The sequence below is a fragment of the Lepidochelys kempii genome, chromosome 6, assembly GCF_965140285.1.
Source record: "Lepidochelys kempii isolate rLepKem1 chromosome 6, rLepKem1.hap1, whole genome shotgun sequence".
Taxonomy (NCBI): domain Eukaryota; kingdom Metazoa; phylum Chordata; order Testudines; family Cheloniidae; genus Lepidochelys; species Lepidochelys kempii.
In genome coordinates this window covers 35,157,216-35,183,533 of record NC_136385.1, presented here as the reverse complement: position 1 = coordinate 35,183,533, position 26,318 = coordinate 35,157,216, and the positions used below count along the sequence as shown (strand labels likewise).

Here is a 26,318-nt window from a genome sequence, read left to right as displayed (position 1 = left end):
TACAGTGTGTATGGTAACACCTGTTGTTTCATGTTCTCTGTGTATATAAATCTCCCCACTGTATTTTCCACTGAATGCAACCGATGAAGTGAGCTGTAGCTCACGAAAGCTTATGCTCTAATAAATTTGTTAGTCTCTAAGGTGCCACTAGTACTCCTTTTCTTTTTACGGATACGGACTAACACGGCTCCTACTCTGAAACTTTTCTTGTATAGTCATTGCACATTGTCAAACCCTAGATCTTTACTTTAGGAAGTGAACTTGATTAAAGCACACAGGATCTGATTCACCAGCTCCCATCTTCTTGCAGATTTTTACAATTGTAGAGCCTGATAATTGTCCTATGCTGTTCACTCAGTGGAGTAACTCCTGAAATGCACTGATGTGAGAGGAGAATCAAGGCACAGAATGATTGCAGTCAGCTGAGTTCTTATGGGTTTTCCTCTACAAAAATTATTATAAAGATTCGTCAAATGTATCTGAAGGGCTTTGCATCAACAGGAATTCATCATGGAGTTTTAAAAGGGCTTGATCCCACAGCCCTACATGCCTACATGTACAGCCTACATGCACACAGCTCTAATAGAAGGAGCTGGAACTTCTTTCAATGCCAAGTAGAATTCTGCAGAGTCCATTTAGCTTATGAGCTGGTTATGCTGTTTCAAAGCCTTAGTTAGCAGCCTGTTTATTTTGTTGATAGTTATGATAAGGTCTAGGTTTTTACTTCAGTGGAGATTAACAAAACTTTCAGGAGAGTTTTGATTTCAGGAGCACACACTGAGAATGGCCTTTGATTTTTTTTTTAAAGCACTGCAACCCACACCCACTCCAATCAGTTAGCTCTTTTTTGCCTCTCCATCTGTAACAGCCGGGATTTTTTTCATCAGTACTGTGTAGTCTGTCTTTCCTATGTGTGTTCATATGAATTGTTCTGTTCTAAGTAGCTATCTTATTATGTAAAAGTACTTTTAACTTTGGAATTTCTTTTGTTTTCCTTTTTGGCTCAAAGTCAGAGTCAGCCCTGGAAGAGGAAGTTATCCAAAGGGAGTGTTGTCAGGGAGTCTAATATATATGCCTGTTAAGCTCTCAAAAGCTACAACTGGCTTTCAGCGGAGGAGGATTGTTTTGCCTCTTGCATCATTTCCATTTCAGAGAAACAGCAAGATACGACAAGTTTTACCTTTTTGCTTCATGAACAAGTCAAAACAGCTTGAAAATAACCTTATGACACTAGTCCCACCTTTGGGTGAGAAAAGTTCACATCCTGTACTCATAATAAACTGTCTTAGTTAGATTTAAGTTAATGAACTGTAGTACGTATTAATCTATTTGAGATATTTATAGAATGGCAGTAGTCTATATTATCTGCCTGAATGTCTGAACATTGTAATATGGAGGCTTAGTTGTCAAACCAAATAGATACAAGGCCTGGTTCTCGGTTGCACTGAAGTTTCTGAACAATTACCCACATCCTCATGTCCCTTTACACAGCCAGTGTAAGGAGTTTTAATGTAATTGAGGATTCAAGCCATCTTCTTTGATAGGGTATACAGGGGTTTGTGAATATAGCAGTCGGTTCAGACGTAGAAAGTCACTGGTATCTGTACAGATTCAAAATATCTGCAACAAGTAGGTTTCTGCTGGGGCTTCCCAAATGCCCAGCAGGGATCTTACAAGGTACACAAATTACTGCTGGTTATGTGTTTGGCACTAAGACTAACTGCCCCAATGTGACTACCTGGGGTTAAAAGAAAAGGAGTACTTGTGGCACCTTAGAGACTAACCAATTTATTTGAGCATAAGCTTTCGTGAGCTACAGCTCACTTCATCGGATGCATACTGTGGAAAGTGTAGAAGATCTTTTTATACGCACAAAGCATGAAAAAATACCACCCCCCACCCCACTCTCCTGCTGGTAATAGGAGTGGGGTGGGGGGAGGTATTTTTTCATGCTTTGTGTGTATAAAAAGATCTTCTACACTTTCCACAGTATGCATCCGATGAAGTGAGCTGTAGCTCACGAAAGCTTATGCTCAAATAAATTGGTTAGTCTCTAAGGTGCCACAAGTACTCCTTTTCTTTTTGTGAATACAGACTAACACGGCTGTTATTCTGATACCTGGGGTTAGACTATGCAGTGTTGTTGTTGCTGTGTTGGCCCCAGGATATTAGAGACAAGGTGGGTGAGGTAATATCTTTTATTGGACCAACTTCTGTTGGTGAGAGAGACAAGCTTTCAAGTTTACACAGAGCTCTTCTTCAGGGCTGGGAAATGTACTCAGAGTGTTACAGCTAAATAGAATTTGGGACATATTGTTTAGCATAAGTAGTTAACAAGTATTTTAAAGACCATTCAAGATGGAAAGAACAGGAGTACTTGTGGCACCTTAGAGACTAACAAATCTATTAGAGCATAAGCTTTCATGGGCTACAGCTGCTACTTTGATTCAAGATGAAGTGGCTTAGACTGAATTTTGTTCCCTTCGCAGTCAACATCACTGCCATAGAATGAAGGCAGCAGGGAACTTGCCCAGGGAGACATAAAGGTGGTGGAGATAAAAGGAGAACAGTGTGAGATGCAAATAATGTTGAAATTTTGTTATGGATCTTCTCTATCTAATGGATTTGTCTCATAACCCATCTCAAAGTCAAAGCAACTAGTGTATGGTGTGTTTGATAGTTAGCTGAAAGAAGCCTGCTTTTAGTTTTTCAGAGGGAAGGACTGGGGGAAGTCACTTATAGTTCTTTTGGAGATAGAGAAAAGAATTCACTGGCATGAATATTCCTCTACAATAGGCTCATTGCTTCAGTCACAATGTAGCTTTCTTTCAGGCACCCGAATTCTTCTTTGCAGCTAGGCTTAGGAGACCTATTTTTACTAGTGTGAATGGAGGCAGGTTGTACCATAATGGCACTCACTACTGGTAACGCCTGTTTGTGTTCTTTTGGTCTTATTTTTATAACGTTGTTGATTGGTATTGTAAGCTTTTACAGGCATGTGTTCGGCACTGACCCCTAGACTGTTTTTCGGGAGCCGTTCATTTGCTAGACAATTTCCTAGCCATGGTGTCCATAGCAGAGGGAGAATATATCTGCAACATGATATCTCACTAACTGAGCTTTGACTTAACTTCTTAGTATTTCTCTTTTAACAAGTTCTTAGTTCTCTAGCTATCAGTACGAGCCGTGCTAGGTTTTAATCTGCAAGTTTCAATGCTTTGCTGCTTAGCCTCTCTCTACTGCCTGTGCAAATTCCACAGTAGTTGTAGGGAAGTCAATGACCCATCAAAACATTTAAATTCAGTAATTCACTGACAACAGTGGAACATCATAATAGATGTGGTACATTGGCACCAGTAGCAGATTGACAATAATCTACAGTGTATTAATGTAAAATCTTGTGAAGTAGGTGACATTTTCTCATAATGAGTCAGGTTCTGACATCCTTATTCATGCTGACTAGCACCTGATATCATAGGTAACCCATGGCAGAATCAGATTTTGTAACCAGTGGGGGGCAGGGCTGCAAAGGATTTTGGGGGTCTGGGGCAAAATCTGAAACTAAGGCCCCCCCATCCTTCCAAAAAAAAATTATTCATGAGGGAAGGCAGGGTGGGTGGGATTGAAGAGTGAACTGACATGTGATCCCATGTGCCAGAGGCCCTGCCCTGTGGGATAGCAGCCACCATTGCTGGGTGAGTGCAGGGTGGGCTCACTCTCCAACCCCATGTAAAAATTCATGACTTACACGTCCTTTGAACCAGCGCCACCCATACATCTCAAGGCTGCTGGGGGGACAGTTGCCTTCTGTGCCCCTATTAAGGTAACCACACTGAAATCAGAGGAGCTACCCATGGACTAAAGTGCAACTCAACTGGATTAAGGGCTGGTCTACATGAAAACTTCCATTGGCCTTGAGAGATGTAGTTAAGCCAACCTAACCCCTGGGGTAGACAGCGCCAGGTCCATGGAAGAATACTTCCAGCAACCTGGGTGCCGCCTCTCAGGGAGGTGGATTAACTACAGCAATGGGAGAACTCCTCCCCTGACAGTCTCCACTGCAGCACTGCAGCTGCAGCTATGTGCCACTGTAGCATTTTGGGTGTAGGCGTAGCCTAAGGAACGTGTTTCAGCTGGACCCGTTCCCTGCCTCTCTGTCTGTGGGGCTAGAAATCGACTTCCACGTTTTTGGGTTTCCAAAATTTGGGTATTTGCTACATGATTTGAACCCATAATAAAGCCCAGTTATATTTTGGATGCAGGTGCAGTTCAGGTGTAGTTTTTTTGGCGACAGCTTATGCTTGCATGAGGAAAAATGCAGGGCATTGGAGCTGTGCTCCGGCTCCGCTCCAGCTCCAGGTGAAAACCTGCAGCGCTCCGCTCTCCAGCTCCACTCACCAGCTCCGGGCTCCGCTCCAAAGCCCTGGAAAAATGCTCCTCTGAAAATTTATCCCTAAGAATCTGATAAAATATATCCTCCACAATAAGAGGCTTATTTCACTTGTCTTTCAGCTGATTGGAGGCTTACATTAGATAGATAAGACTCAGACAACAGATAAGCTTATCTAACCATACACACAATAGAAACCTTAGAGGTTTAGGTTTTTTCCACCTGTCTGCTCGTTGAGATAACCTTGTTGCACACCTCTTCATCCTGTAAATCTGTACACATCAGCCTTGTTTGCTCGGCTGCCAAACAGACTGACAAATGTAGCGCCAACAGAGGTGTGGACTTTCCCCCTTCACTGTAATGGAATGTTAATGTCGAATACGTGTTTTGACTTCTTACAGTCACATTTTTAAACAACCTCATACAGAGCAGCAGCCCCCAGCTTCAGGCAATGAAGCTGAATGATTAAACAGGGAATATCATGAGACTGCTTTAAAACTGTTAATTAATTACCTGGACACTTTATCTGATAAATATCCATAATATTTATGAGGTATATATCCTCAGTGGGTGTAAATCAGTGTAGCTTCAATTACTTCAGTGGAGCTATGCTGAGTTACACCAGCGGAGGATCTGGCTCCCATATTCTAAACCAGGGGTGGGCAAACTTTTTGGTCCGAGGGCCACATCTGGGTGGGGAAATTGCATTCAGGGCCGTGAATGTAGGGCTGGGACAGGGGGTTGGGGTGCAGGGAAGGGTGTGGGGTGTGGTAGGGGGCTCAGGGCAGGGGGTTGAGGTGCAGAAGGGGTGCAGCAGAGGGCTCAGGGCAGGGGGTTGGAGTGCAGGACAGGTGCATGGTACAGCAGGGGGCTCAGGGCAGGGGGTTGGGGTGCAGGGAGAAGCAGGGGACTCAGGGCAGGGGGCCCTTGCCTGCAGGTAGCTCCCCCAAAGCTCCCGTTGGCCGCGGTTCTCTGTTCCCAGTCAATCGTAGCTGCCTACAGGCAGGGGCAGCGCGCAGAGACCTTTTTCCCCTAGGGCCACAGGGAAATGGTGCCGGCTGCTTCCGGGAGCAGCACAGGGCCAGGGCAGGCAGGGAGCCTGCCTTAGCCCCATTGCACCACGGGGGTGGCAATCCCATGGGCCGGATCCAAAGCCCTGATGGCCAGATGCAGCCCGCAGATCCTAGTTTGCCCACCCCTGTTCTAAATAGTACAGCGTATGGATATACAGTCTTCAAATGTTTCTCTACTTGAATTCCTCCCCACACTGTGAATGCAGTAAAAGAGTTATCGTGAGGGTTTGGGAGCCTTTTTTAAATTCGGTGCTCCACTGAATTTTGCAGCTTTGGGTAAAGTTGCTGCAGATTTTTGCTAGTATTTTCTACAGATCTCTGTAGATGCTGATTGGAACAATGATCTTTGTGGTAAGTCTCCATTCATCTGTACTAGGCCACGTGTGCTGAAATACACTACTCGCCTGTTTAGGGTCCCAGCTGGTTCTGATTTTATTAGGATTGCTCTGATTTAGGTTAGGTTGCCTTGATACAAATGGCAAAATGCTCAGAGGAAAAGCTGGGATCAGCACAGAACCCGAATAAAATACTCAGCAGCAACCAAGCAGACATGAACCAGTCCTGGGGGGGGGGAAAAACACACAGAACTAATATGAACTTTCTAATGTAAACATTAGGCTGAAACAAAGGGATATTAATTACAGCAAACCAGGGAGGGAAATTTGCACTTTCACCACACCCTTTGTAGGTAAATACTTTGCCCAGGTGGTGTACATGTTGAAAAGTGACATTGCCTGCATTAGTAAAATCTAGAAACTATCTCACATTCTGGAAAGATAAAGGTATGTCAAACAGCTTTTCCTGACGTGCTGGGGCTCACCCTCTTCGATCGAATTTAATCTCTGGAGTAATTTATGAAACTTCAGGGAAGCTACAGTGATGCCTTGAAGTTGGTACTGCTTAGTCCTGGGGTCAGAGCAGGGCGCTGGGGATTAGGAATGCTGAGTTTTAGTCCCAGCTTTGCCACTGACTCACCTTGCGTTCAGGACAAGTCACTTAACCTCTCTGTGGCTGAATTTATTCACGAGTGTAGAATGTTGCTTAATAATAATGCTTATTTAATGTTTATAAAGCACTTGTAGATCCTTGGATGAAAACTGCTACCTAAGTGCAAATTATTATTGTTACCTGCCATAATGTATCATCCTAATAAAACATAGGGGCACCTCCTTGGCCACCACACTGGCTGCTTTGCACTGCAGAACCTGAAAAGGCAACGAGGACTTGTAAAGCCAGTGTATCAGGCCCTGAATCAGCTACACCCAACCCACAGTGTAGGAGATGTTCTGAGGTGGTCTGGAAGCAGAAGAAACTGTGTTCCAAAAAGAGATCAGGCCCATAGTACTGATTTAACACATCAGGTTGATAATGTAGCTAACACCCTTATTCTGTGCTGAATTGGAATATTATAACCTGATGATCTTGGTTTGCTTAAAAAGTAATTTTCTATCGTTTTTTGTGTGTGGCAAGCATAAGTTAAAGGGCTTTCTTTGGCAAAATGCTTTCAATAGTATCCATGCACTCATCCCTGATCCTACAAATATTGACGCTGGAGCTTAACTTTGCCACCATGAATAGTCACAGTCCATGGTGGCTCATGCTAGTAAAGGTAAGGAGGTACGTAAAACGTTGTAGGATCAGAGCCTAAGCAAGAGATCAGACTCTTACTGGTTCCTTCACTATGCAGCGTGAATACAATGGAATAAAGGTGGGGCATCTAATTTCATCATCATCTTTAACAAATCTCTCTTGTATGCCAGGCATCTATACATTTTATTCCATACCCTGGTAAAAAAATTGCTTTGAAATTTACACTGTAGTTTGCTAAGTAAGGTCTGGGCTTTTCTCAATTGCTTGTTAGTGGTTTAAACGCTTCTCAGCTAAGGCAGAAGATTTTCAGATGGAAGAAAATGGCAACTCATAGCAATTTGCTCTGTGAAATACTATTATTTCCAGAACAATGAGCAGAATTCCTGAGCAGGAAAGAAATATTCTCCTAGGATTCTGTTCAAGTGAACCTTTAAGAAATTCAATTTTGATTCCATAGTTTTGAGTTATGCTGTTTATACTTATTATTTTGAGGGAATGTGTAATGATACGTCTTCTAAGACATTGTATATATCATTCTGTATATAGAAAACTTCAATAAAAATATTTTGGCTTGAAACAAAGATTATAATAAAGTTATTTAATTATGTCTTTTTACAGTAATATCTATCTATCCTCCCATGGAAGTGGGTTTTTTGGGGAAGAGCATTTATTCTGTGCAGTTAAATTTTGGGAGTATAATTGTACTGTTCCTTGATTCCAGTGGTCTTAGTAAATCACATAGTTGAGTCCTTGTTAGAATGCCTGAATCCCCATGGGCAGAATTCTGCCTTGTATTCATATTGAGCAGTACTACTAATTTTAAGAGGATGACTTGGAGAGTAAGGTACTGTTCAATCACAGTAAGTGTAGGGAAATCTGCTTGTGGACCCTGCATCCTATGAGATGTGCACTTTAGAAGAGGTTTTTGAATAACAAGACAGTAGCTCAGAGGCTTTGGTCACAGTTTAGTATTAGGATCTCATCTGCAATCTGGGGAAATAAGGAGGCTTTTATCTCACTGGTGGCGTTACAGGGCCAAATCCTAAGATTGTGTAAAACAATAAAGTTCCACTGAAGTCAATGGAGATGTGCTGATTTACATTATCTGAGAGCTGGCCCTACTTTTTTAAATTGCAATTTTAGCTATATACTGATGTGTAAATCAGCCCCCTGGCCAATTCAGGCTATACAATACCTTATGTGCCAAATTCTGCCCTCAGTTACATACATTGGACCTGGTTCTCCACTCACTGCCACCACACCAACTCCACACTTGTGTAACTCATTGATTTCCACAGAGTTATTCCTGATTTACCGTGATGGAAATAAGACTGTGATTGGGCTTTGTGTGTGAAGTATTCTACTACCTGGTTCTCCCTATAGCTTTGTGTTTTCGGTCAGCCATTCTTCAACTCATCTCTGCTTTCCACCTTTGGCCCGCTTTGGGAAAGTCTTGAGAATCTGCCATTCTGTTGTGTGTTCTTCAGCCAAGAAGTGTGTTAACAGTGCCAGGATTGTTTTGTAATATTACAAATGCCTAGCCATATGCATTACAAAAATGACTTTTATTCTAAAGACCTGGTCTTGACCGTTAAAGTTAATAGGAGTTTTGCCATTGAACTCAATGGTGCAAGATGAAGCCTTAACAGCAGATAATTTAAACAATAACTTTGCTATGGAAAGAAAAACCTAGTACTTTTGTTTGTGTATTAATATAGATTTTGGAGAAAAACTTTGCAATGCATGCAGAATCATGCAGTTTCTCCCTGCCGATTCAATAAACCTCTTCACAAAAGTAAAATATAAAACAACTCCAAAGATGTTCCTGAGACTATAAAACTGATCAGGGAACATTCCTAACAGTAACATAGAAATATTATGAATGAAAATAACAGTAGTGTTCAATTCAGAAGAAAATGTTAAAGCAGTGGTTTTCAACCAGTGGTCCGCAGACCCCTGCAGGTCTGCAGATGATGTATAAGGGGTCTGTGAATGGAAACAAAGTTTCAGATCCCAGAAAAGGCATTCCATTTTTCTGATCAATCAAAAGTATGTGCATACCCCCACTTACAGGTCAACACCCGGAAGCCCACAGTTTAGCGCCCTTCTGACACTGCATCAATGATGGGCCAAACATGAGAGACATTTATAGTTGAATTCTGTTCAGTCCGTTTTCAGTCTAAGACAGTGGTAGTCAATTATTTTTTGTCAAGGTCCAAATTTCTTTTCAAGGTATAGTCAAGGTCCTCACTCCAGAGAAAATAATTTAAAAAAATACAATAATGATAAGAAGTAAATAAAAAGATTTCAGGGTCCGTTCCAAAGCATCTGGCGGTTCAGATTTGGCCCGCAGTCCCCCTAATGGTCTAAGACTTTTATGGTAGGGCTCTGCGGACCACAGGTTGAATTTCCAAAGGGGTCTGCACCTCCATTCAAAATTTGTTAGGGATCCGCAAATGAAAGAAGGTTGAAAACCACTGCTTTAACATTTAAACGTGTTAGAACGTTTTAAAGCAGTTTTGGGTTATTGCAGTCAGAGGGCAGCACTCCACAAAAGCTCATGACAGCAATAAACCCCCTTCAGTTGCTACCTGTTCTCTTTATTATTTTGTTTTGTTTTTATCCTGTATCTTTTTAATAAATAAAATAAGGATTACAAATGCATTAATGTGAACAAAAAAAACCAACCCTACTGTCCCAATAAACAAATACGTTAGCATATACAAACACTAATATGAAGCACTATATATCAAGGCACTATGATACAGTCAGTGCCAGCCATTTGGAGAACTGTGGACTAGTAATTTGCACACAGGGCTGGGAACCAGGAACTCAAAATTATAATCCTGGCATTCTCTGCTTGCAGCTTTAGGATCTCTGCCTCACTTTTCCCATCTATAAAATGGAGCTAATGTAATTTACCTACTTCAGAAGTGTTCTTATTTATGGGAGTGGAAATGTTAAATGATACACTTTATTGTTTTCATATGGACTATAACAAGTGAAAACCACTGAAATAGGAGGCTTAACTATCTCATAAAAGAACTAAACTATCTCATTAAAGAAAACCCAATGTACTATTAGTAACAACTTCCTAAAATTGACTCACAGAATCTATATGCTGTTTGATTTGAGCATTTTCTCTATTAGACTGTAAACTCTGGCTAGGGTTGCCATTTATTACGTGTTTGTATAGCACCTACCACAAAGGAACTCCAGTTTGGTTGACCTCTAGGCACTTTCACATTACAAATGTTCAATAGTTTTCCTGATTATGAAGATTATTATCTTCTATTTAATGCAGCAAGGGGGAGGCAGGATTACATGAAAATCCTTTCAAAAACAACACAGTGAAGGCAATCATTCAAATATTTTCCATTAAACAGAAAAGTCAAAGACAGGCAAAGGATTATCAGGATAATCTCACTAGCTCCAATATCTAACTGCTAATCTGACCCCAATTACTCTGCACTTTATTCCTGCTATTATGAGTTTAATTTATCATTTGAGTTTGATGCTTTAATTTAACTGAAAAGTCCCCCCTTGATTTGTAACTCAGTGTTCCCACCCTAGAGAAGAAGGATAATCTTGAGGAGGGGAGAAAATCTTAACATGCCCTCTGTGGGTCACAGACTCCAGATGGACATTTTGAATCCCAACTGGGGATCTGGCTAACACACATCTTGAAGCAGCAGCGACACAGACTGTGGATGTTAGGCATAAATGGCTCCATTTGGTCCAGGATGTTCTTGTTACGTTCAGACAAATGGTAGAGTGCCCCTGCAGCAGCGGAAATGCCCTTCTGGAGAACATCATTCCAAATCCCAACAAGATGAGTCAGCATTAGGGATGAAATCAGTAACGTGATTTGGTAGTTTAAAACTGAAGAGGGGGGGAAAAAATCAAGATTCAGAACCACACATGTCCTTCGGAAGCCTGAGAAGACAGATTCAGGAAATGTCTTCAGGACCTACAGTGGTTGAGAGGGCTGCTGGGTAAGGAGGATTATGTGGAACATTCCATTATAAATTCAATTTTGAGACAAGCTTCCAAAAATACTAAACCTGCTACCACATGGTTGCTCCTGATCTTCTGGGATTTCTTGTCTACAAAGGAACATGTTTTTGAAGCTAAACAGAATAGCAGGGAATTTGACTTTCTGTTCTAGGGCTCAGAATTACACATTTATTCCCCGATACTACCATTACTGTCATGAAGACAAAACTCAACTGCACCTAACCAGCAACTGGTGAATGATTTGTCATTGCTCTATGGGGCAAAGCATGCAGTTCCTCTTGGAGGACATATTTATTTTTTTGAAATGCAGAAGAAGCAAATAAAACTCATCTAGTCAAAGAGGTCTGCAACTTCTGTGCCAAAGAGATGTGATCCCTCACAGGACACTGAAAAAGAGTTAAGTTGCTTTTGGTGATACTTTGTTGTTCTTCTCTGACCTGAGCTTTTATTGTCCTTCTGAGTTTTTGCTTGCAAGGCAGCATTAACTCTGGGAAACTGGGATGAGAACTAACAACTTCTTGTTGTTGTTGTTCTGATTCACTGGAATGTTTCTGAAGGAATAAGACTCTCATGTCTCAAGCTAAGCTCTGTAGTGCTGTACAGTGATTGTTTCAGTACTCTGGATATTCTGACCAGTGTGTAGGACTTGATCAGGATCCACACTGTAAGTATGGGCTGCCCATTAAGGGTGGAGACAACTGAGAAGCAGGGATCTTTCAAACTATTTCTGCACTGGTAATGTCTGAGTTGTATGGCTCACATGGTTCTTTGCATTTATCTAAGTAGATCTTCCATTTGGATTTTACGTATAGAGAGCGGGATAAATTAAAACTGTCCACGTTTTCCTTACAATAGAAAATCAGCTTCAGATGTAAGGAGATATGTTTTTTCCCTTCCCTTTAATTACTCTTTAGAACTGAAAGGGTTTCTAAGACTGACTGTTGAAGGAGTTGTGATTAATTTGGTGCTATATTTTGTGTGCATTTTTTGACAGGAGACTTACAACCCTGTTTTTGACAGGGTTTTGGCTTAATTTTCACATTGCTGCTATATTACTGATTTGTGAGTGTCTTACTGTTCTTTTTTGAAGCTCTTTGTAACAGTTTGCAAAAGTTTGATAAAATATAACTGGATAGTAACAATGGTGCATTCTGCAAACCAAGGCAAAAATGTGTCTTTAAAGGTCCTGATAATTTAGAAAAGGAATTGCTGAGAGCTTTTTGGATATTTTATACTTTTTAGAGTTAACCTTTTTTTTTTTCTTTTTCCAGACAGTAATACTTTTTTTGATAAGGAATTATTTGTTCTTCCTTATAAAGATCACTAAATTTCATCTGTTGGCTTCTATCAGTCCAAAGACAAAACAGGTCTTTCCTTTGCCATTTTAATTCGATTTTGTATATAAATTTGTACTTGCTAAAAAATATTGTAATGTTATTATACTGTGGATGTCATGAGATAAAAACCTCCATATTTTTAATTGATTGGCTTACTGTTTCCAAGATCTAAGCTATTTTCCTTATGTAAGCTTCCCTGATTCTTGCTTCAGTGGGAGTCTTCTTCGATGTAGTATTGTCTTCCTGCCAAGAGGCCTCAATCTCTCAGAGGCCAATGGATCTATGTTTGTTTATAGCAGCTGAGGATCTGCCCCATTTTCTCTGTGGTAGATGCTTTCAAGGCAATGGCTTGATATGAGGCTGACAGCTATACTCAGATGGAGCAAGCCTCAGTAAATCCTGGGCAAAAGGGAGGAAAGTTGGTTTTGGAAATGCCAGTTCTTTGCAAATTGCTACTCCCTGTAATTTTGTAGTTGGACAGCATTTAGTTGCCCTCGGAGAATGGTATTTGCTGTTGTGTGATTTGCATACGTAGTCCTGTTTACTTGTAGATAAGAGATTAGCTATTAACTTTAGTTTTCAAGGGAGCTGATTTTTATTTTCTTTTTGTTTCCAGGTGTCAGTCAGTCTCTCCGCCTCCTCTTTTGTCCCCACCCAGAAGCCCAGCCCATCCGCTCAGTGACAGTGAGGAGTCCTGCCGGTCCACGAGGTTCACCAAAGTTTCCAATTCCAGGCTGCTCCTCAAGGACTGGAGCAGCCGGGGGTCTGCGCTGAGAGGCACCTCCGGGCTCCACTCAGACACGGACTCTCCAAACCACTCTCTCAAAGCTGTGAGCGTTGGCTCCTTGGATAAAAGGCTATCTGTTCGCAAGGCTGAGGACCAAAAAGAGACCCCCAAGGAGACTCAGGATGGGGATGGAATAGGGAGCCGTCAGCTCACCCGGAGCACTCTCACCTTGGGAACTGCAGCCAATTTACGGAACATCTCTCTCAGCAGGGCAAGCATCCACTCCCAGGCACTGGACATCAGGCAGAAGATTACAGAATGGGAGTGCCGCAAGCAGCTTTCTCCCAGGATGAGCACACGTATGGACAAGAGGGACCTCGGGGACAGATCTGGCAGTGAGGGCTGCCCTAGCATATTGCCCTCTCCTTGCAGTGAGAAGACTTTTGATTTTAAAGGATTCCGGAGAATGAGCAGAACATTTTCCGAGTGCTCCTACCCAGAAACAGAGGAGGAGGAGCTCCCGGACAGAGATTCCTGCCATAGGCTGGAAAAGAGACCAAGCAGGAGCGAGGCTCCTTCCAATGCTTTCTTCAAAGGGCATGCCAGAAAAGAGACTTCCGCAGTGCTAAACAGAATACAGAAGATTGAACAGGCATTAAAAGAACAGCCTGGCAGGGGTCTCCCTCAGTTGCCAAGTAGCTGCTATAGTGTTGACAGAGGGAGGAAAAAGTCCATGACGCTGGGTACTGTGGAAGGTTTGAGTGAGAACGTGAGCGATAGCAAAGGAGGGACTGTTAGTATTGGGAGGGATCCAGAAACACCTACTGAGACTGAAAAAAGTAATAAGACGAAACAAGGGGCTACCATAGATTCTGGTAGCCCTAAGCTGCTCCCTGAGAGCCCAGCTAACACAGCAGTGAACCCTGTCCCCAAACCCAAACGCACCTTTGAATATGAAGCTGATAAGAACCACAAAAGTAAACCAAGCAATGGTCTACCTCCTTCTCCGACACCTGCTGCTCCTCCCCCTCTCCCATCCACCCCTGCTCCCCCCGTAACCAGGAGACAGAAGAAAGAGTCACGCTTTCACAGAAAATCCCAAAATAGGTAAAATCTGGGGAAATGTATTGCACGTAATATTAAAATAAATATAGAGTGATTTGTGAATAACAGGATTCTTCTCCCTCCTAATTCAATGCTTTTGGCCCAAGAAAAGCAAGAAGCCTTTGATACTGGCTTGAGCTCTACCATAAAAGTGCACTGACTGGTTGTGAACCTGGTACATTACCTTTTTTTATTACAGTTTTGAAGACCACGGAAATTCTCCTACTAGGAAATCTGGATCCACTAGGCGAGCCTTCATGACTGCTCCATACCTGCTGAAGGTCATCTGTGTCAATCTGGCATAAACGCCTTACTCCAGATCTTTAATGAAGCATAATTTCATTATCTTCTTAGCTCTTGTAATACAACCATTATCATTCTATCAGTGTCCTTGTTGTGTGAGTGTTTTAACCTCAAAGCACATCAAAAGGGGATGCATTTGCATCTGAAGGTTGCAGACACAGTAAACATGCCTGTTAGGTGGGATGTTGTTGTCTGTTTCATTCCATTCTTGGAATTGTCAGTCCTAAATGAGTGGCAATGGATTCGTGAGGGTTTAATTCTGAGAAAACTCTTACAGAGTGGCCTTTATATGTAAATACAAAACTGGTGACCAGTATGGTAATTTTAAACTGTTAATCCTTACAGCTACATTTCCACAGTAGACTCTAAAAAGAAAAGGAGTACTTGTGGCACCTTAGAGACTAACACTTAGAGACTAACAAATTTATTTGAGCATAAGCTTTCGTGAGCTACAGCTCACTTCATCGGATGCATTCAGCGGAAAATACAGTGGGGAGATTTATATACACAGAGAATATGAAACAATGGGTGTTACCATACACACTGTAACAAGAGTGATCAGATAAGGTGAGCTATTACCAGCAGGAGCGCGGGGGGGGGGGGTGGGGGGGGGGAGGGAACCTTTTGTAGTGATAATCAAGGTGGGCCATTTCCAGCAGTTGACAAGAATGGCTGAGGAACGGGGCGGGGGAAATAAACATGGGAAAATAGTTTTACTTTGTGTAATGACACATCCACTCCCAGTCTTTATTCAAGCCTAAATTGATTGTATCCAGGTTTCAGAGTAACAGCCGTGTTAGTCTGTATTCGCAAAAAGAAAAGGAGGACTTGTGGCACCTTAGAGACTAACCAATTTATTTGAGCATAAGCTTTTGTGAGCTACAGCTCAATTCATCGGATGCATACTGTGGAAAATACAGAAGATGTTCTTATACATACAAACCATGAAAAAATGGCTTTCTCTCCCCCCACCCCATTCTCCTGCTGATAATAGTTTATCTAAAGTGATCACTCTCCTTACAATGTGTATGATAATCAAGTTGGGCCATTTCCAGCACAAATCTAGGGTTTAACAAGAATGTCTGAGGAATGGGGGTGGGGGGTTGGGGGGTGTGTGTGTGTGTGTGTGTGTGTTGGTGGTGTTAGGAAAAAAACAAAGGGAAATAGGTTACCTTGCATGATGACTTAGCCACTCCCAGTCTCTATTCAAGCCTAAGTTAATTTTATCCAATTTGCAAATTAATTCCAATTCAGCAGTCTCTCGCTGGAGTCTGGATTTGAAGTTTTTCTGTTGTAATATCACAGCTTTCATGTCTGTAATCGCGTGACCAGAGAGATTGAAGTGTTCTCCGACTGGTTTATGAATGTTATAATTCTTGACATCTGATTTGTGTCCATTTATTCTTCTACGTAGAGACTGTCCAGTTTGACCAATGTACATGGCAGAGGGGCATTGCTGGCACATGATGGCATATATCACATTGGTAGATGTGCAGGTGAACGAGCCTCTGATAGTGTGGCTGATGTTATTAGGCCCTGTGATGGTGTCCTCTGAATAGATATGTGGGCACAGTTGGCAACGGGCTTTGTTGCAAGGATAGGTTCCTGGGTTCTGTTGTGTGGTATGTGGTTGCTGGTGAGTATTCGCTTCAGGTTGCGGGGCTGTCTGTAGGCAAGGACTGGCCTGTCCTCCCAAGATTTGTGAGAGTGTTGGGTCATCCTTCAGGATAGGTTGTAGATCCTTAATAATGCATTGGAAGGGTTTTAGTTTGGGGCTGAAGGTGACGGCTAGTGGCGTTCTGTTATTTTCTTCGTTAGGCCTGTCCTGTAGTAGGTGATGTCTGGGAACTCTTCTGGCTCTCTCAATCTGTTTCTTCACTTTCGCAGGTGGGTATTGTAGTATGCTTGATAGAGATCTTGTAGGTGTTTGTCTCTGTCTGAGGGGTTGGAGCAAATGCGGTTGTATCACAGAGCTTGGCTGTAGACAATGGATCGTGTGGTGTGGTCAGGGTGAAAGCTGGAGGCATGTAGGTAGGAATAGCGGTTAGTAGGTTTCCGGTGTAGGGTGGTGTTTATGTGACCATCGCTTATTAGCACCGTAGTGTCCTGGAAGTGGATCTCTTGTGTGGACTGGTCCTGGCTGAGGTTGATGGTGGGACGGAAATTGTAGAAATCATGGTGGAATTCCTCAAGGGCTTCTTTTCCGTGGGTCCAGATGATGAAGATGTCATGAGTGTAGCGCAAGTAGAGTAGGGGCATTAGGGGACGAGAGCTGAGGAAGCATTGTTCTAAGTCAGCCATAAAAATGTTGGCATACTGTGGGGCCATGCGGGTACCCATAGCAGTGCTGCTGATTTGAAGGTATACATTGTCCCCAGATGTGAAATAGGTTTTTTCCCCCCGCTCTCCTGCTGGTAATAGCTCATCTTACCTGATCACTCTCGTTACAGTGTGTATGGTAACACCCGTTGTTTCATATTCTCTGTGTATATAAATCTCCCCACTTATTTTCCACTGAATGCATCCGATGAAGTGAGCTGTAGCTCACAAAAGCTTATGCTCAAATAAATTGGTTAGTCTCTAAGGTGCCACAAGTCCTCCTTTTCTTTTTGCGAATACAGACTAACACGGCTGTTACTCTGAAACCTGGATACAATCAATTTAGGCTTGAATAAAGACTGGGAGTGGATGTGTCATTACACAAAGTAAAACTATTTTCCCATGTTTATTTCCCCCGCCCCGTTCCTCAGCCATTCTTGTCAACTGCTGGAAATGGCCCACCTTGATTATCACTACAAAAGGTTCTCCTCCCCCCCCCCCCCCCCCCCCGCGCTCCTGCTAGTAATAGCTCACCTTACCTGATCACTCTTGTTACAGTGTGTATGGTAATACCCATTGTTTCATGTTCTCTGTGTATATAAATCTCCCCACTGTATTTTCCGCTGAATGCATCCGATGAAGTGAGCTGTAGCTCACAAAAGCTCATGCTCAAATAAATTGGTTAGTCTCTAAGGTGCCACAAGTCCTCCTTTTCTTTTTGCGGATACAGACTAACACGGCTGCTACTCTGAAACAGTAGACTGTGATTTTAAGTGTGTGACTCCCTCTGACTTTTAATGGGAATGACATGGCTCAAAATCTGTTGGCTGCTTGGAAACTGTAGGGGTAAATTGTTCATAACCTTTCGAAGTACTAATTTATGGACACCTTTGGATGCTGTGTGTGTATAATGCGCACATATTCAGTATTTATGAGTTTTACAAGTAACTGTTATGCGCTATTTTGAATGTACCCTATAAATTCAGTATTTGGTACTAGATATTGGCTCAACTTCTTGCAAGCGTATGTCAGCACAACCTGACCTAAAATGCAATGGGGCAGGAGGAAGGGAGGATTGGGCTTTCAGAGCCTGTGTCTGAATTGGATCAAATGACGTTACTACTGCTGTTTTTCATAGAAAGAGAGTGAGGAAATGCGAAAAACCAAACTGTGGTTAATAGTGTGTATCTGTGAACCGTGGCTGAAATCTCAGTGAGCAAAACCAAGCCTATGGGCTAATCAGAGTTCTCCCTGTAGCTGAACGTGAAAGAAAGCTGCACTCATTTTGCATAGTGCAGCACTGTGAATGTTCAGATCACCAGAAGTAATTTTTGTGTGTGCTCATATGTAAGTAATGACATGTGTTTGAAAACTCAGGCAAGTGATATAGTGAGGAATGTGTACAGTGGCTAGAGCAGGGAATTGGGAATTCACTGTGTGATCTGTCATTTATTATAATAATATGTAGCTCTTATATAGCACTTTTCATCAGTAGATCTCAAAGTGCTTTACAAAGGAGGCCAGTATCACAATCCTCATTGTATACATGCTCAGTGTTGACAAATAGTCTGGGTGATGGAGAATATGCATACACCATCACCTATGCACACAGTTTTTGAGTTCAGTCACCTGTGGTGATTAGATTAGATAGTGAACTCACAGGGGCAAGGATATGTCTTTTTCAGCACGTAGCACAATGGGGCCTTAGGCCTGAATGTGTTAGCATTAAACTAATAATGATGATCATTAGGGTGTAAAATGTAGAGTTGAGAGGACTACCATAACTACTTGATTTAGTTGGGGTTGGTCCTGCTTTCAGCAGGGGGTTCGACTAGATGACCTCCTGAGGTCTCTTCCAACCCTAATTTTCTATGATTCTACTTGATGCCTTGCACAAATCAGGTCAACTTCTGCAGTCCAATTCCCCAGCTTTACACCAGTGTTGCAGCACTGATTTCAGTAGAGTTACTGTCAGTTTACACAGGGTAAGAAAGCAGTGAATTGGGCCCCTAAATTCTGTTCAAATGATTGCAGTCAAATACTGCAGAAGCAAATTCAAAGCCTAGATTGATGTCCATTGTTGATTCTGGCCCTGAACATCTCTGTGACTCTAGTTTCTAGCTTTAAAATAATTAAAAGTGTTTTGTGATCTTCTGATGCAAATCATTTAAGAAGTGCCATGTTTTTATTATTATTATTAATAAAATTGGCATCTCTGAGCTTCCACCTTACTGAAGATAGATGTAATATCTGTGCTGCTTTACACTTGGATATTGTGAGAACTTGAACATTTCGTTTAAACTATTACTTCTCTTTGAGTGTTAATGTAACATAAAACAGAATTGAAAAGTGGCTTACAATCTTCTATCCTTGGTTGCCAGGGGGGCAGATTCAGGCGGTATCCTTGGGATCAGGGCCCCATAGTGCAGGGGAACAGGAAAGCAGCAGTGAATGACAGCGCTGGGAGATATCTGACTTGGCTGGCCCCTGAGGAAAGAAAATGGAAAAAAGGACCAATCTCTTAAGGATGCACTGTGTAACTAGGCTTCCTGGGACATCTACGAGAGATGGAGTCATCTTTTGTGAAAGGCAGGGGGAACAATGGAGGAAAAGTTTGGGAGGTGTCTGGGGAACTTGTTAGTAGGAAGGTTTTTCCTGAGCAGGAGGAAGGAGCAATTTGTCCGCATGTTTTTTTAGAGAACCCCAAAGGTCTGGTGGGTCAGCATTTGTTTAGTCGTAATTTATCCCCTGCGGAAACAGATATTGTCCTAAATATTGTCACTTCTCAGAAAGATGGCTGCCGTTATCAGAAAGGTCAAAGAAGCCAATAATAATGATAAAGTCAGCTTTCAAAGACAGCACAATGTTTTTCAGCAGATGGTTTCTATTTCTAGGATTTTTTTCAGTTTCATGAGTGCATGAGTTCCCTTGACCCATGGGTCCAGAAATGACTTGTTTGAGCCTATGCAGTGCCTTGATTTGTGATATTGCATTGAAGTCAATGAGTGTTAAATGCCTAGACTGCTTAGGCACCTCGATTCAAAAATGCCTATCTGCCTCATTAGGTCCCTAAATAGTTTTGAAAACTGGCCCTAAGCCTCTGTGTTGCTTACCGATGGTTTACATTAGAAATAGGCCTGAACCAAAATCTCACAGCCAAGCATACCCTAAGTTTTGGAGTGAGTTCAGATTTGGATCTGAAACTCAGGGTTGGCTCCTATCAGCATCCTGTATCAGTACCATGGATCTGAACATCCTCAGTCTTTGAGAAGGGACAATTGCAGAACATAGGCCCCTGTTAATCATAATGGGCCAGCAATCCATGAGGCTAAGCCCAGAGGAATGGGCAGTGTATAGCTGCCACTTCAGGGAGCTATTGTGTATCTCAGAGAACAAGACTGTGCATCTACCACTCCTCACCACAGGCCCCTGATGAACAAGTTAGAGAGGGAAAAGCAGTGGGCGGAGCCTAGGTTCCACCTGACAAACACTCCAGACAGCAGCACGGACCCGCGTGAATGAAAACATAAGAGACACTAATAGGAAGGCTTCAGTAAATTACCTTCCCCTGGGGTAGCACGGCTGCCGGGCTACCAACTGCCAGCCCTGTCGCACGTTCCCACAGTCCAGGTGGACGATTTATGCAACCAGCTATACTGCAGGGATGGCCCTGAAATTGTGCCTCCTAACTATTGTGATGCCAGGGTGGAAAGAAGGGGAGGGGCCCAATAGTGGGGCCAGTTTCCCTCAGCAGCCAGAGATCTCCACCCAGCTGCTCCCAGAGGGCTCTGAGTACGCATTCACCTCCAGACACCCCCAAACAGCTTTCAGCACACCCCCCAGATAGCAAACCCACCCCAGACTGCACCTCCAGATATCCTCCACACCCACCCCTCCAACTACCTTCCAGCACCCACCTTTGTAAGCCACAGCAGTCATGTTTTGTGCAGCTCTGTTTCCCATCCTTCCCACTGCCCAGAACAGGGTCTGTGAGAGAAATCCGTGACACTTTTATCCATGAGAAACACTGCACATGGAGCTGTGCAAAACCTTGGCAGCCAGGCGCTGCCCTTTATGCATGGCTGAGTCTAAAAGCTCAAACTAGCTCCCCCCCCCCCCCCGCAGTTAAAACTCAGTAGCAGGGGTGAAAGTAACTCCAGACACTTACCAGTACGGGGCCGGCTCTGGCCTCGGGTGGAAGGGGCCGGGCTGGGGGTCAGCATCCCCCAGCCAGCCCTTCCAGGCCGCCTGGCCCGCACTGCCTGGGGCTCCAGTAGCAGCAGCGGCGTCCGGAGCCCCAGGCCCTTTAAATCGCCTACCCCAGGGCAGCTGCTCCCTTTGCCCCCACACCCATCGGCAGCCATGGGGGGGCAAAAGGGGCAGGGACGTTAAAGTGCTGCCGCAGCAAAGGACCGTCCTGCTTTAACATCCCTGCCCCTTTTGCTTCCCCTGTCGGCAGCCCTGCCGGTATGGACCCTACCAGCAGAGCTGCTGACGGGGGAGGCAAAAGGAGCAGGGACATTAACGCACTGCTGGGGCAGCGCTTTAATGTGGCCTGCGTAGGGGCCGATGCGGGTTCTTACTGGTATGCCATACCGGCCCGTACCGACTCATTTTCACCCCTGCTCAGTAACCGTGTAAAACCAACATGGTGCCTCAGCTAAAATGGTAGCTGATAACTATTAATGGCCATGATTTTTTCCAAAATAGAAACCTACATTTATATAGTCAGACATCCATATCTAGGCACCTGATTTTCACAAGTGTCCAGCAGCTTGGATTTTTTTCTTGGGTAGTGTGTATGCCCCCTTGTCCCCTCTGTGCTTCTGATGGGATTATGGGTATTGAAAACTAAATTAAGAGAGTAAACTGTTACTATGAGTTCCCAGGTCTCCTAATGCAGTGGCTCTCAACCTTTCCAGACTACTATACCTCTTTCAGGAGTCTGATTTGTTTTGTGTGCCCCCAAGTTTCACCTCACTTAAAAACTATTGGCTTACAAAATCGGACATAAAAATTCAAGAGTGTCACAGCACACTATTACTGAAAAATTGCTTAGTCTCTTATTTTTACCATATGATTACGAAATAAATCAATTGGAATATAAATATTGTACTTATATTTCAGCGTACAGAGTAGTATAAACAAATAGTACGAAATTTTAGTTTGTACTGACTTTGCTAGTGCTTTTTATGTATCCTGTTGTAAGACTAGGCAAATATCTAGATGAGTTGATGTCCCCCTGGAAGATCTCTGCATACTCCCAGGAGTACGCTTACCTCTGGTTGAGAACCACTGGCCTAATGCATCTGGGGAAAGCTTAACTTCAAGAGAGCATCTTTCTCCTGGGAAGAAAGGGCAGTGTATTCCAGTGGCTGAAACACAGGAGAAGTTCTAACCCTAGCTCTGCTATTGACTCATTTACAGCCTATTAAGTATTTACATGGGGAACAAATATTTAATAAGGGGCTCTTCAGCCTAGCAGAGAAAGGTAGAACACAATCCAGTGGCTGAAACTTGAAGCTAGACAAATTCAGACTGGAAATAAGGTGGACATTTTTGACAGTGAAGATAATTAACCATTGAAACCGTTTACCAAAGGTCATGGTAGATTCTCCATCACTGGCAATATTTAAATCAAAATTGATGTTTTCCTATGCAGTATGCTCTAGGAATTATTTTGGGGATGTTCTATGGCCTGTTCTATACAGGAGGTCAGACTGGATGATCACAACAGTCCCTTCTGGCCTTGGAATCTCTGATATCTATGAAAGAGCAGTGCCTAAATGTCTTATCTGGACCTTAGTCTCTCTGTGCCTCATTTCCCCATATGTACAATGGGGATAATAGCATTTTCCTACCTCCCAGGGTGGTTGTGAGGATAAAGAGAGCAAAGACTGTGAGGCACCCAGATACTGCAGGAATGGTGGGTATATGTAAGTGGCTTACATAAATAGGACCTGTTCTTTTCATTATGCTGTTTCATAATTCACGTAGGGCTTGATGGTGCTCCAGACTAATCGGCCCTATTCAGGTACATTGGAGAGTCAGAACCCAACTTGTATCTGTGCATGGGCTATACAATCTTTGGTTTGGGTGGAAAGGATGGGGAATGGAAAGAGCCTTCAGTCTACCCAGCAGCACAGCTGAACTGGCTTGTGGGGTACCATAATTTCCTGCTGGTACAGGCCAGCAGCAACATGGAGGAAACAGAGAGAGAATTTTTCCTCTTGGAGGCACAATTCCTTCCCTGCACCATTCCCTGGGCAACACAGCTATGTGCTACTCCCTACTCAGGGCTTGTGGCCACCCCAGCCCTTAAAGTACAGCTCAGACATATTCAGTGATTTTTATCATTACTCAGAGAACAAATGAACAGCTAATTCTTTAGGTCATTATAAAACCTTGATACTAATTACTTCATTGCATTGTTTTAAACTCTAGAAAATCCTTTGAGTTTGAAGATGCTTCAAGCCTGCAGTCTTTGTACCCTCCCTCCCCAACTGAGAACGGTACAGAGAGCCAGCATAAGTTTGGATCCAAGAGCACTTTAGAGGAGAATGCCTATGAAGACATTGTAGGTAAGGACCTGTTACAGCACATGAAATAGCTACTTGATGTTGAGCAATTGTGGTTAGACAATACATTGTTGAACACATGCCCTGAACAAGAACTCTCAGCTGCTGCCAGTAAGGAGAAATGAAATGGGGGCGGAAGGGAGGTAAAGGGGCTGATGCATCAGAGCAAATGCATTATTCACAGTCTGCACGCAGGAGGTCTTGATTCCTTCAAACCTCATTGAATGGTCTTATTGGAAACAGATTGGTCAGCCATCCTTGTGCTTTTCATGGACTAACTCACTGTTTCCTAAGGTCTTGGCTTGAAGCCACAGTGGGTTTAAAATGTGCGGGGGGGAGGGGAAGGAACAATAGATGCAGAGTTTACAGAACTATCAAGCAGCAGGGCTGGTTTCAGAGTAACAGCCGTGTTAGTCTGTATTCGCAAAAAGAAAAGGAGGACTTGTGGCACCTTAGAGACTAACCAATTTATTTGAGCATAAGCTTTCGTGAGCTATATCCGATGAAGTGAGCTGTAGCTCACGAAAGCTTATGCTCAAATAAATTGGTTAGTCTCTAAGGTGCCACAAGCAGCAGGGCTGTTCTTCTTGGAGTTGTGTAGTCAGCCTAAGCTCTGGAGGACTTCTGTGGGGACTGTCCCATAGCAATTGTTCTGTGATCTCCCCTCACTCCTCGTTGACTGGATTTGTTACATAGAATTTCATCTTCCTGTGCTGTCAGGAGTGCAGAACATTGTCTTGATTAAGCCACAGAAATAAAAATAATCTTCCTCAGCCCAAGAAGAAAATGACTGGTCCTTCCTACTTGTATACATTCTTTTAACATATGCCCATCGAAAGGAATGTTGTTATAATAGGCACTAGGAACTCGAACCACAGATTTTCCATATGGGTGAGGAGCGCCTGCATTTTATTTGATTTTTTAGAAGTGTGCCCAGCTGGCATTCCTGCACACTGAAGCATTCTCATGTGTACAAGACCAGTTGACAGTGGCGATGCAAGTCTTCTTCCCACCCCCCACACCAAAGGGGGTGTCTGCCTATCTTATCTAGCTGTGATACTAAAGCACCTGTCGCTATTGCTGTGGTGTCTAGAGGTTGTGGAGAAAAATGGAACTCGATCCTGCAATGGGCTGAGCACATTCAACTCCCATCGAAGCCAGTGGCAGTTGAGGATTCTCAGTACCGAGCAGAACTGTGCCTACGGTGGGATCTTCCCAGAAGGAACAGTCAGTCCTCCTTATTCCTTGGTTTAGCTGTCTGCTTTTATCTTCCTTTGGTTTATGCTTTGCCAAAGAGGTAAGTCTCAAAGTGGTGAACAGAGTTATTCTTCTCCCATCTCTTTTGTGGCAGCACCCATGAGCTGTGGGCCTGTTGTTGAGAAGGCTCTCCCTCTGGCTCCCTTGAGCTTACAGCTGGGCTCCGTTAGTTGAAATGCTGCTGAAGTGGCACATCCTGGCAGGAGATGCTGCCCTTGGACTAGCATGGGTCTATCCCACTAAGGGACTTCGCAGGTTAGTGACAGAGCCTGGCAGTGAAAGCCAGCGTACTTCATCCCTCTCCTAGAGAGACCAGCACTCGAAGTGAGAGAGCATTTGATTTGCCAGCCCATTCAGCCTTTGTTTTGCCAATTAGTTGTGGTTTTCTGTAATGTGTGCGGTCGATCGCTCCTGGTTGGGGTCAGATTACCTTACTAGGGAAACAAAAACCTGTTAAAATATTCCTCACACTCTTTCTTTAATTTTTTTAAAGTGCAGTGGAGAACCTGATAACTAATATGGATGGACAGATACAGCTGGCCTTATGGCTATAACAGTGTCTCTTTGTTCATCCTTCAGGCCAAATTCTGCCCTTCGGAGGACAGCTCCCACGGACTTCAGTGTAAATCTGGCATGCACACAAACGCACACACCTGAAGGCAGAATTTGCCCCTTTGTGTTTTAAAACAGCTCAGCTGTGCTTTCCAGTTCTCTCACTCGAAGAAGATACTCTCAGAACTGCAGGGGTGCTCCTGTCCCATCTGTGCACATAAACCTGCACCAGAGGCTGGATAGGCAGAAGAATACACTTGGCATGAAGAGTTTTCACTAGTAATTGCAGAACTTCTACATAAGCTGACAGACCCCCTGGGTAGCTGACATGGGGAAACCATATTGCACGTTACATTACACATCACTGCTCAGGGACTGTCAACACGCTGCCAGATGTTAGTTAGTAACACTTGTTTTCCCCCTTTCCGTGGTTTTTTTACATTGTAAAATCAAAACAAATGCTCAGCATTGGCAAGAATATGCCTTTTAGCCAAATAGGGTCCAGTATAATAGAATAATAATTTGCTCTTCTACCTTCTGAGAACTATAAACTTGCTCCTGGAAGATTATAACTTGGGTACATTGACAGGGCACTGGGGAGAGTCTGCAGTGTTTCTGATCTGTGGATAAACAGAGAACTTCATTGTTTTCTACTTCTTTCTAACAGTCTCTTTTCCAAAGTGCTACATTCAATACATGCTGTGAGGAAAGAATGCCTAATGAATATAATTCTTTATAGAAGCCAACACATATTAATAGAGTAAAGCCAAAGCAAAGCAGTTTGATCTCAGCCTTTAATGAAAATCTGCTCGTGTAGTCTACTTGATCATTTGTCATCTAACACATTGTATGTCATAATTAATACCTAACTGGTAGTTTTAGGCCCAGATCTTTAAAGAGCACTTTTGTATGTGCCATCATAGATTGTGCTCATGCAAGCCAGCTGCATGCAAGAGTCCATTTTGTAGATTTGGGCTTAAGTCATGGAAAGAAATCACTTTCTGTCACTGCTGACTTGGTTTGCAGATGAATGCTTGACCTAGAGGTGAAAATCTGTCTAGCCCATAACTG

General features: G+C 43.1%; 1 protein-coding gene across 12 annotated transcripts in view; it reads left to right on the top strand.

Moving 5' to 3' along the window:
* Window positions 1–26,318, top strand: part of DENND2B (DENN domain containing 2B) — a 304,168-nt gene that overhangs the window by 177,510 nt on the left and 100,340 nt on the right. For 11 of the 12 annotated variants that reach the window (XM_073347509.2, XM_073347508.2, XM_073347517.1 and 8 more), the window contains 2 exons: window positions 13,024–14,241; window positions 23,305–23,441. In XM_073347509.2, the coding sequence (XP_073203610.1) occupies window positions 13,024–14,241; window positions 23,305–23,441 (1,355 nt within the window). The remainder of the gene's footprint in view (window positions 1–13,023; window positions 14,242–23,304; window positions 23,442–26,318) is intronic. The other variant, XM_073347519.2, reaches the window with a different exon arrangement.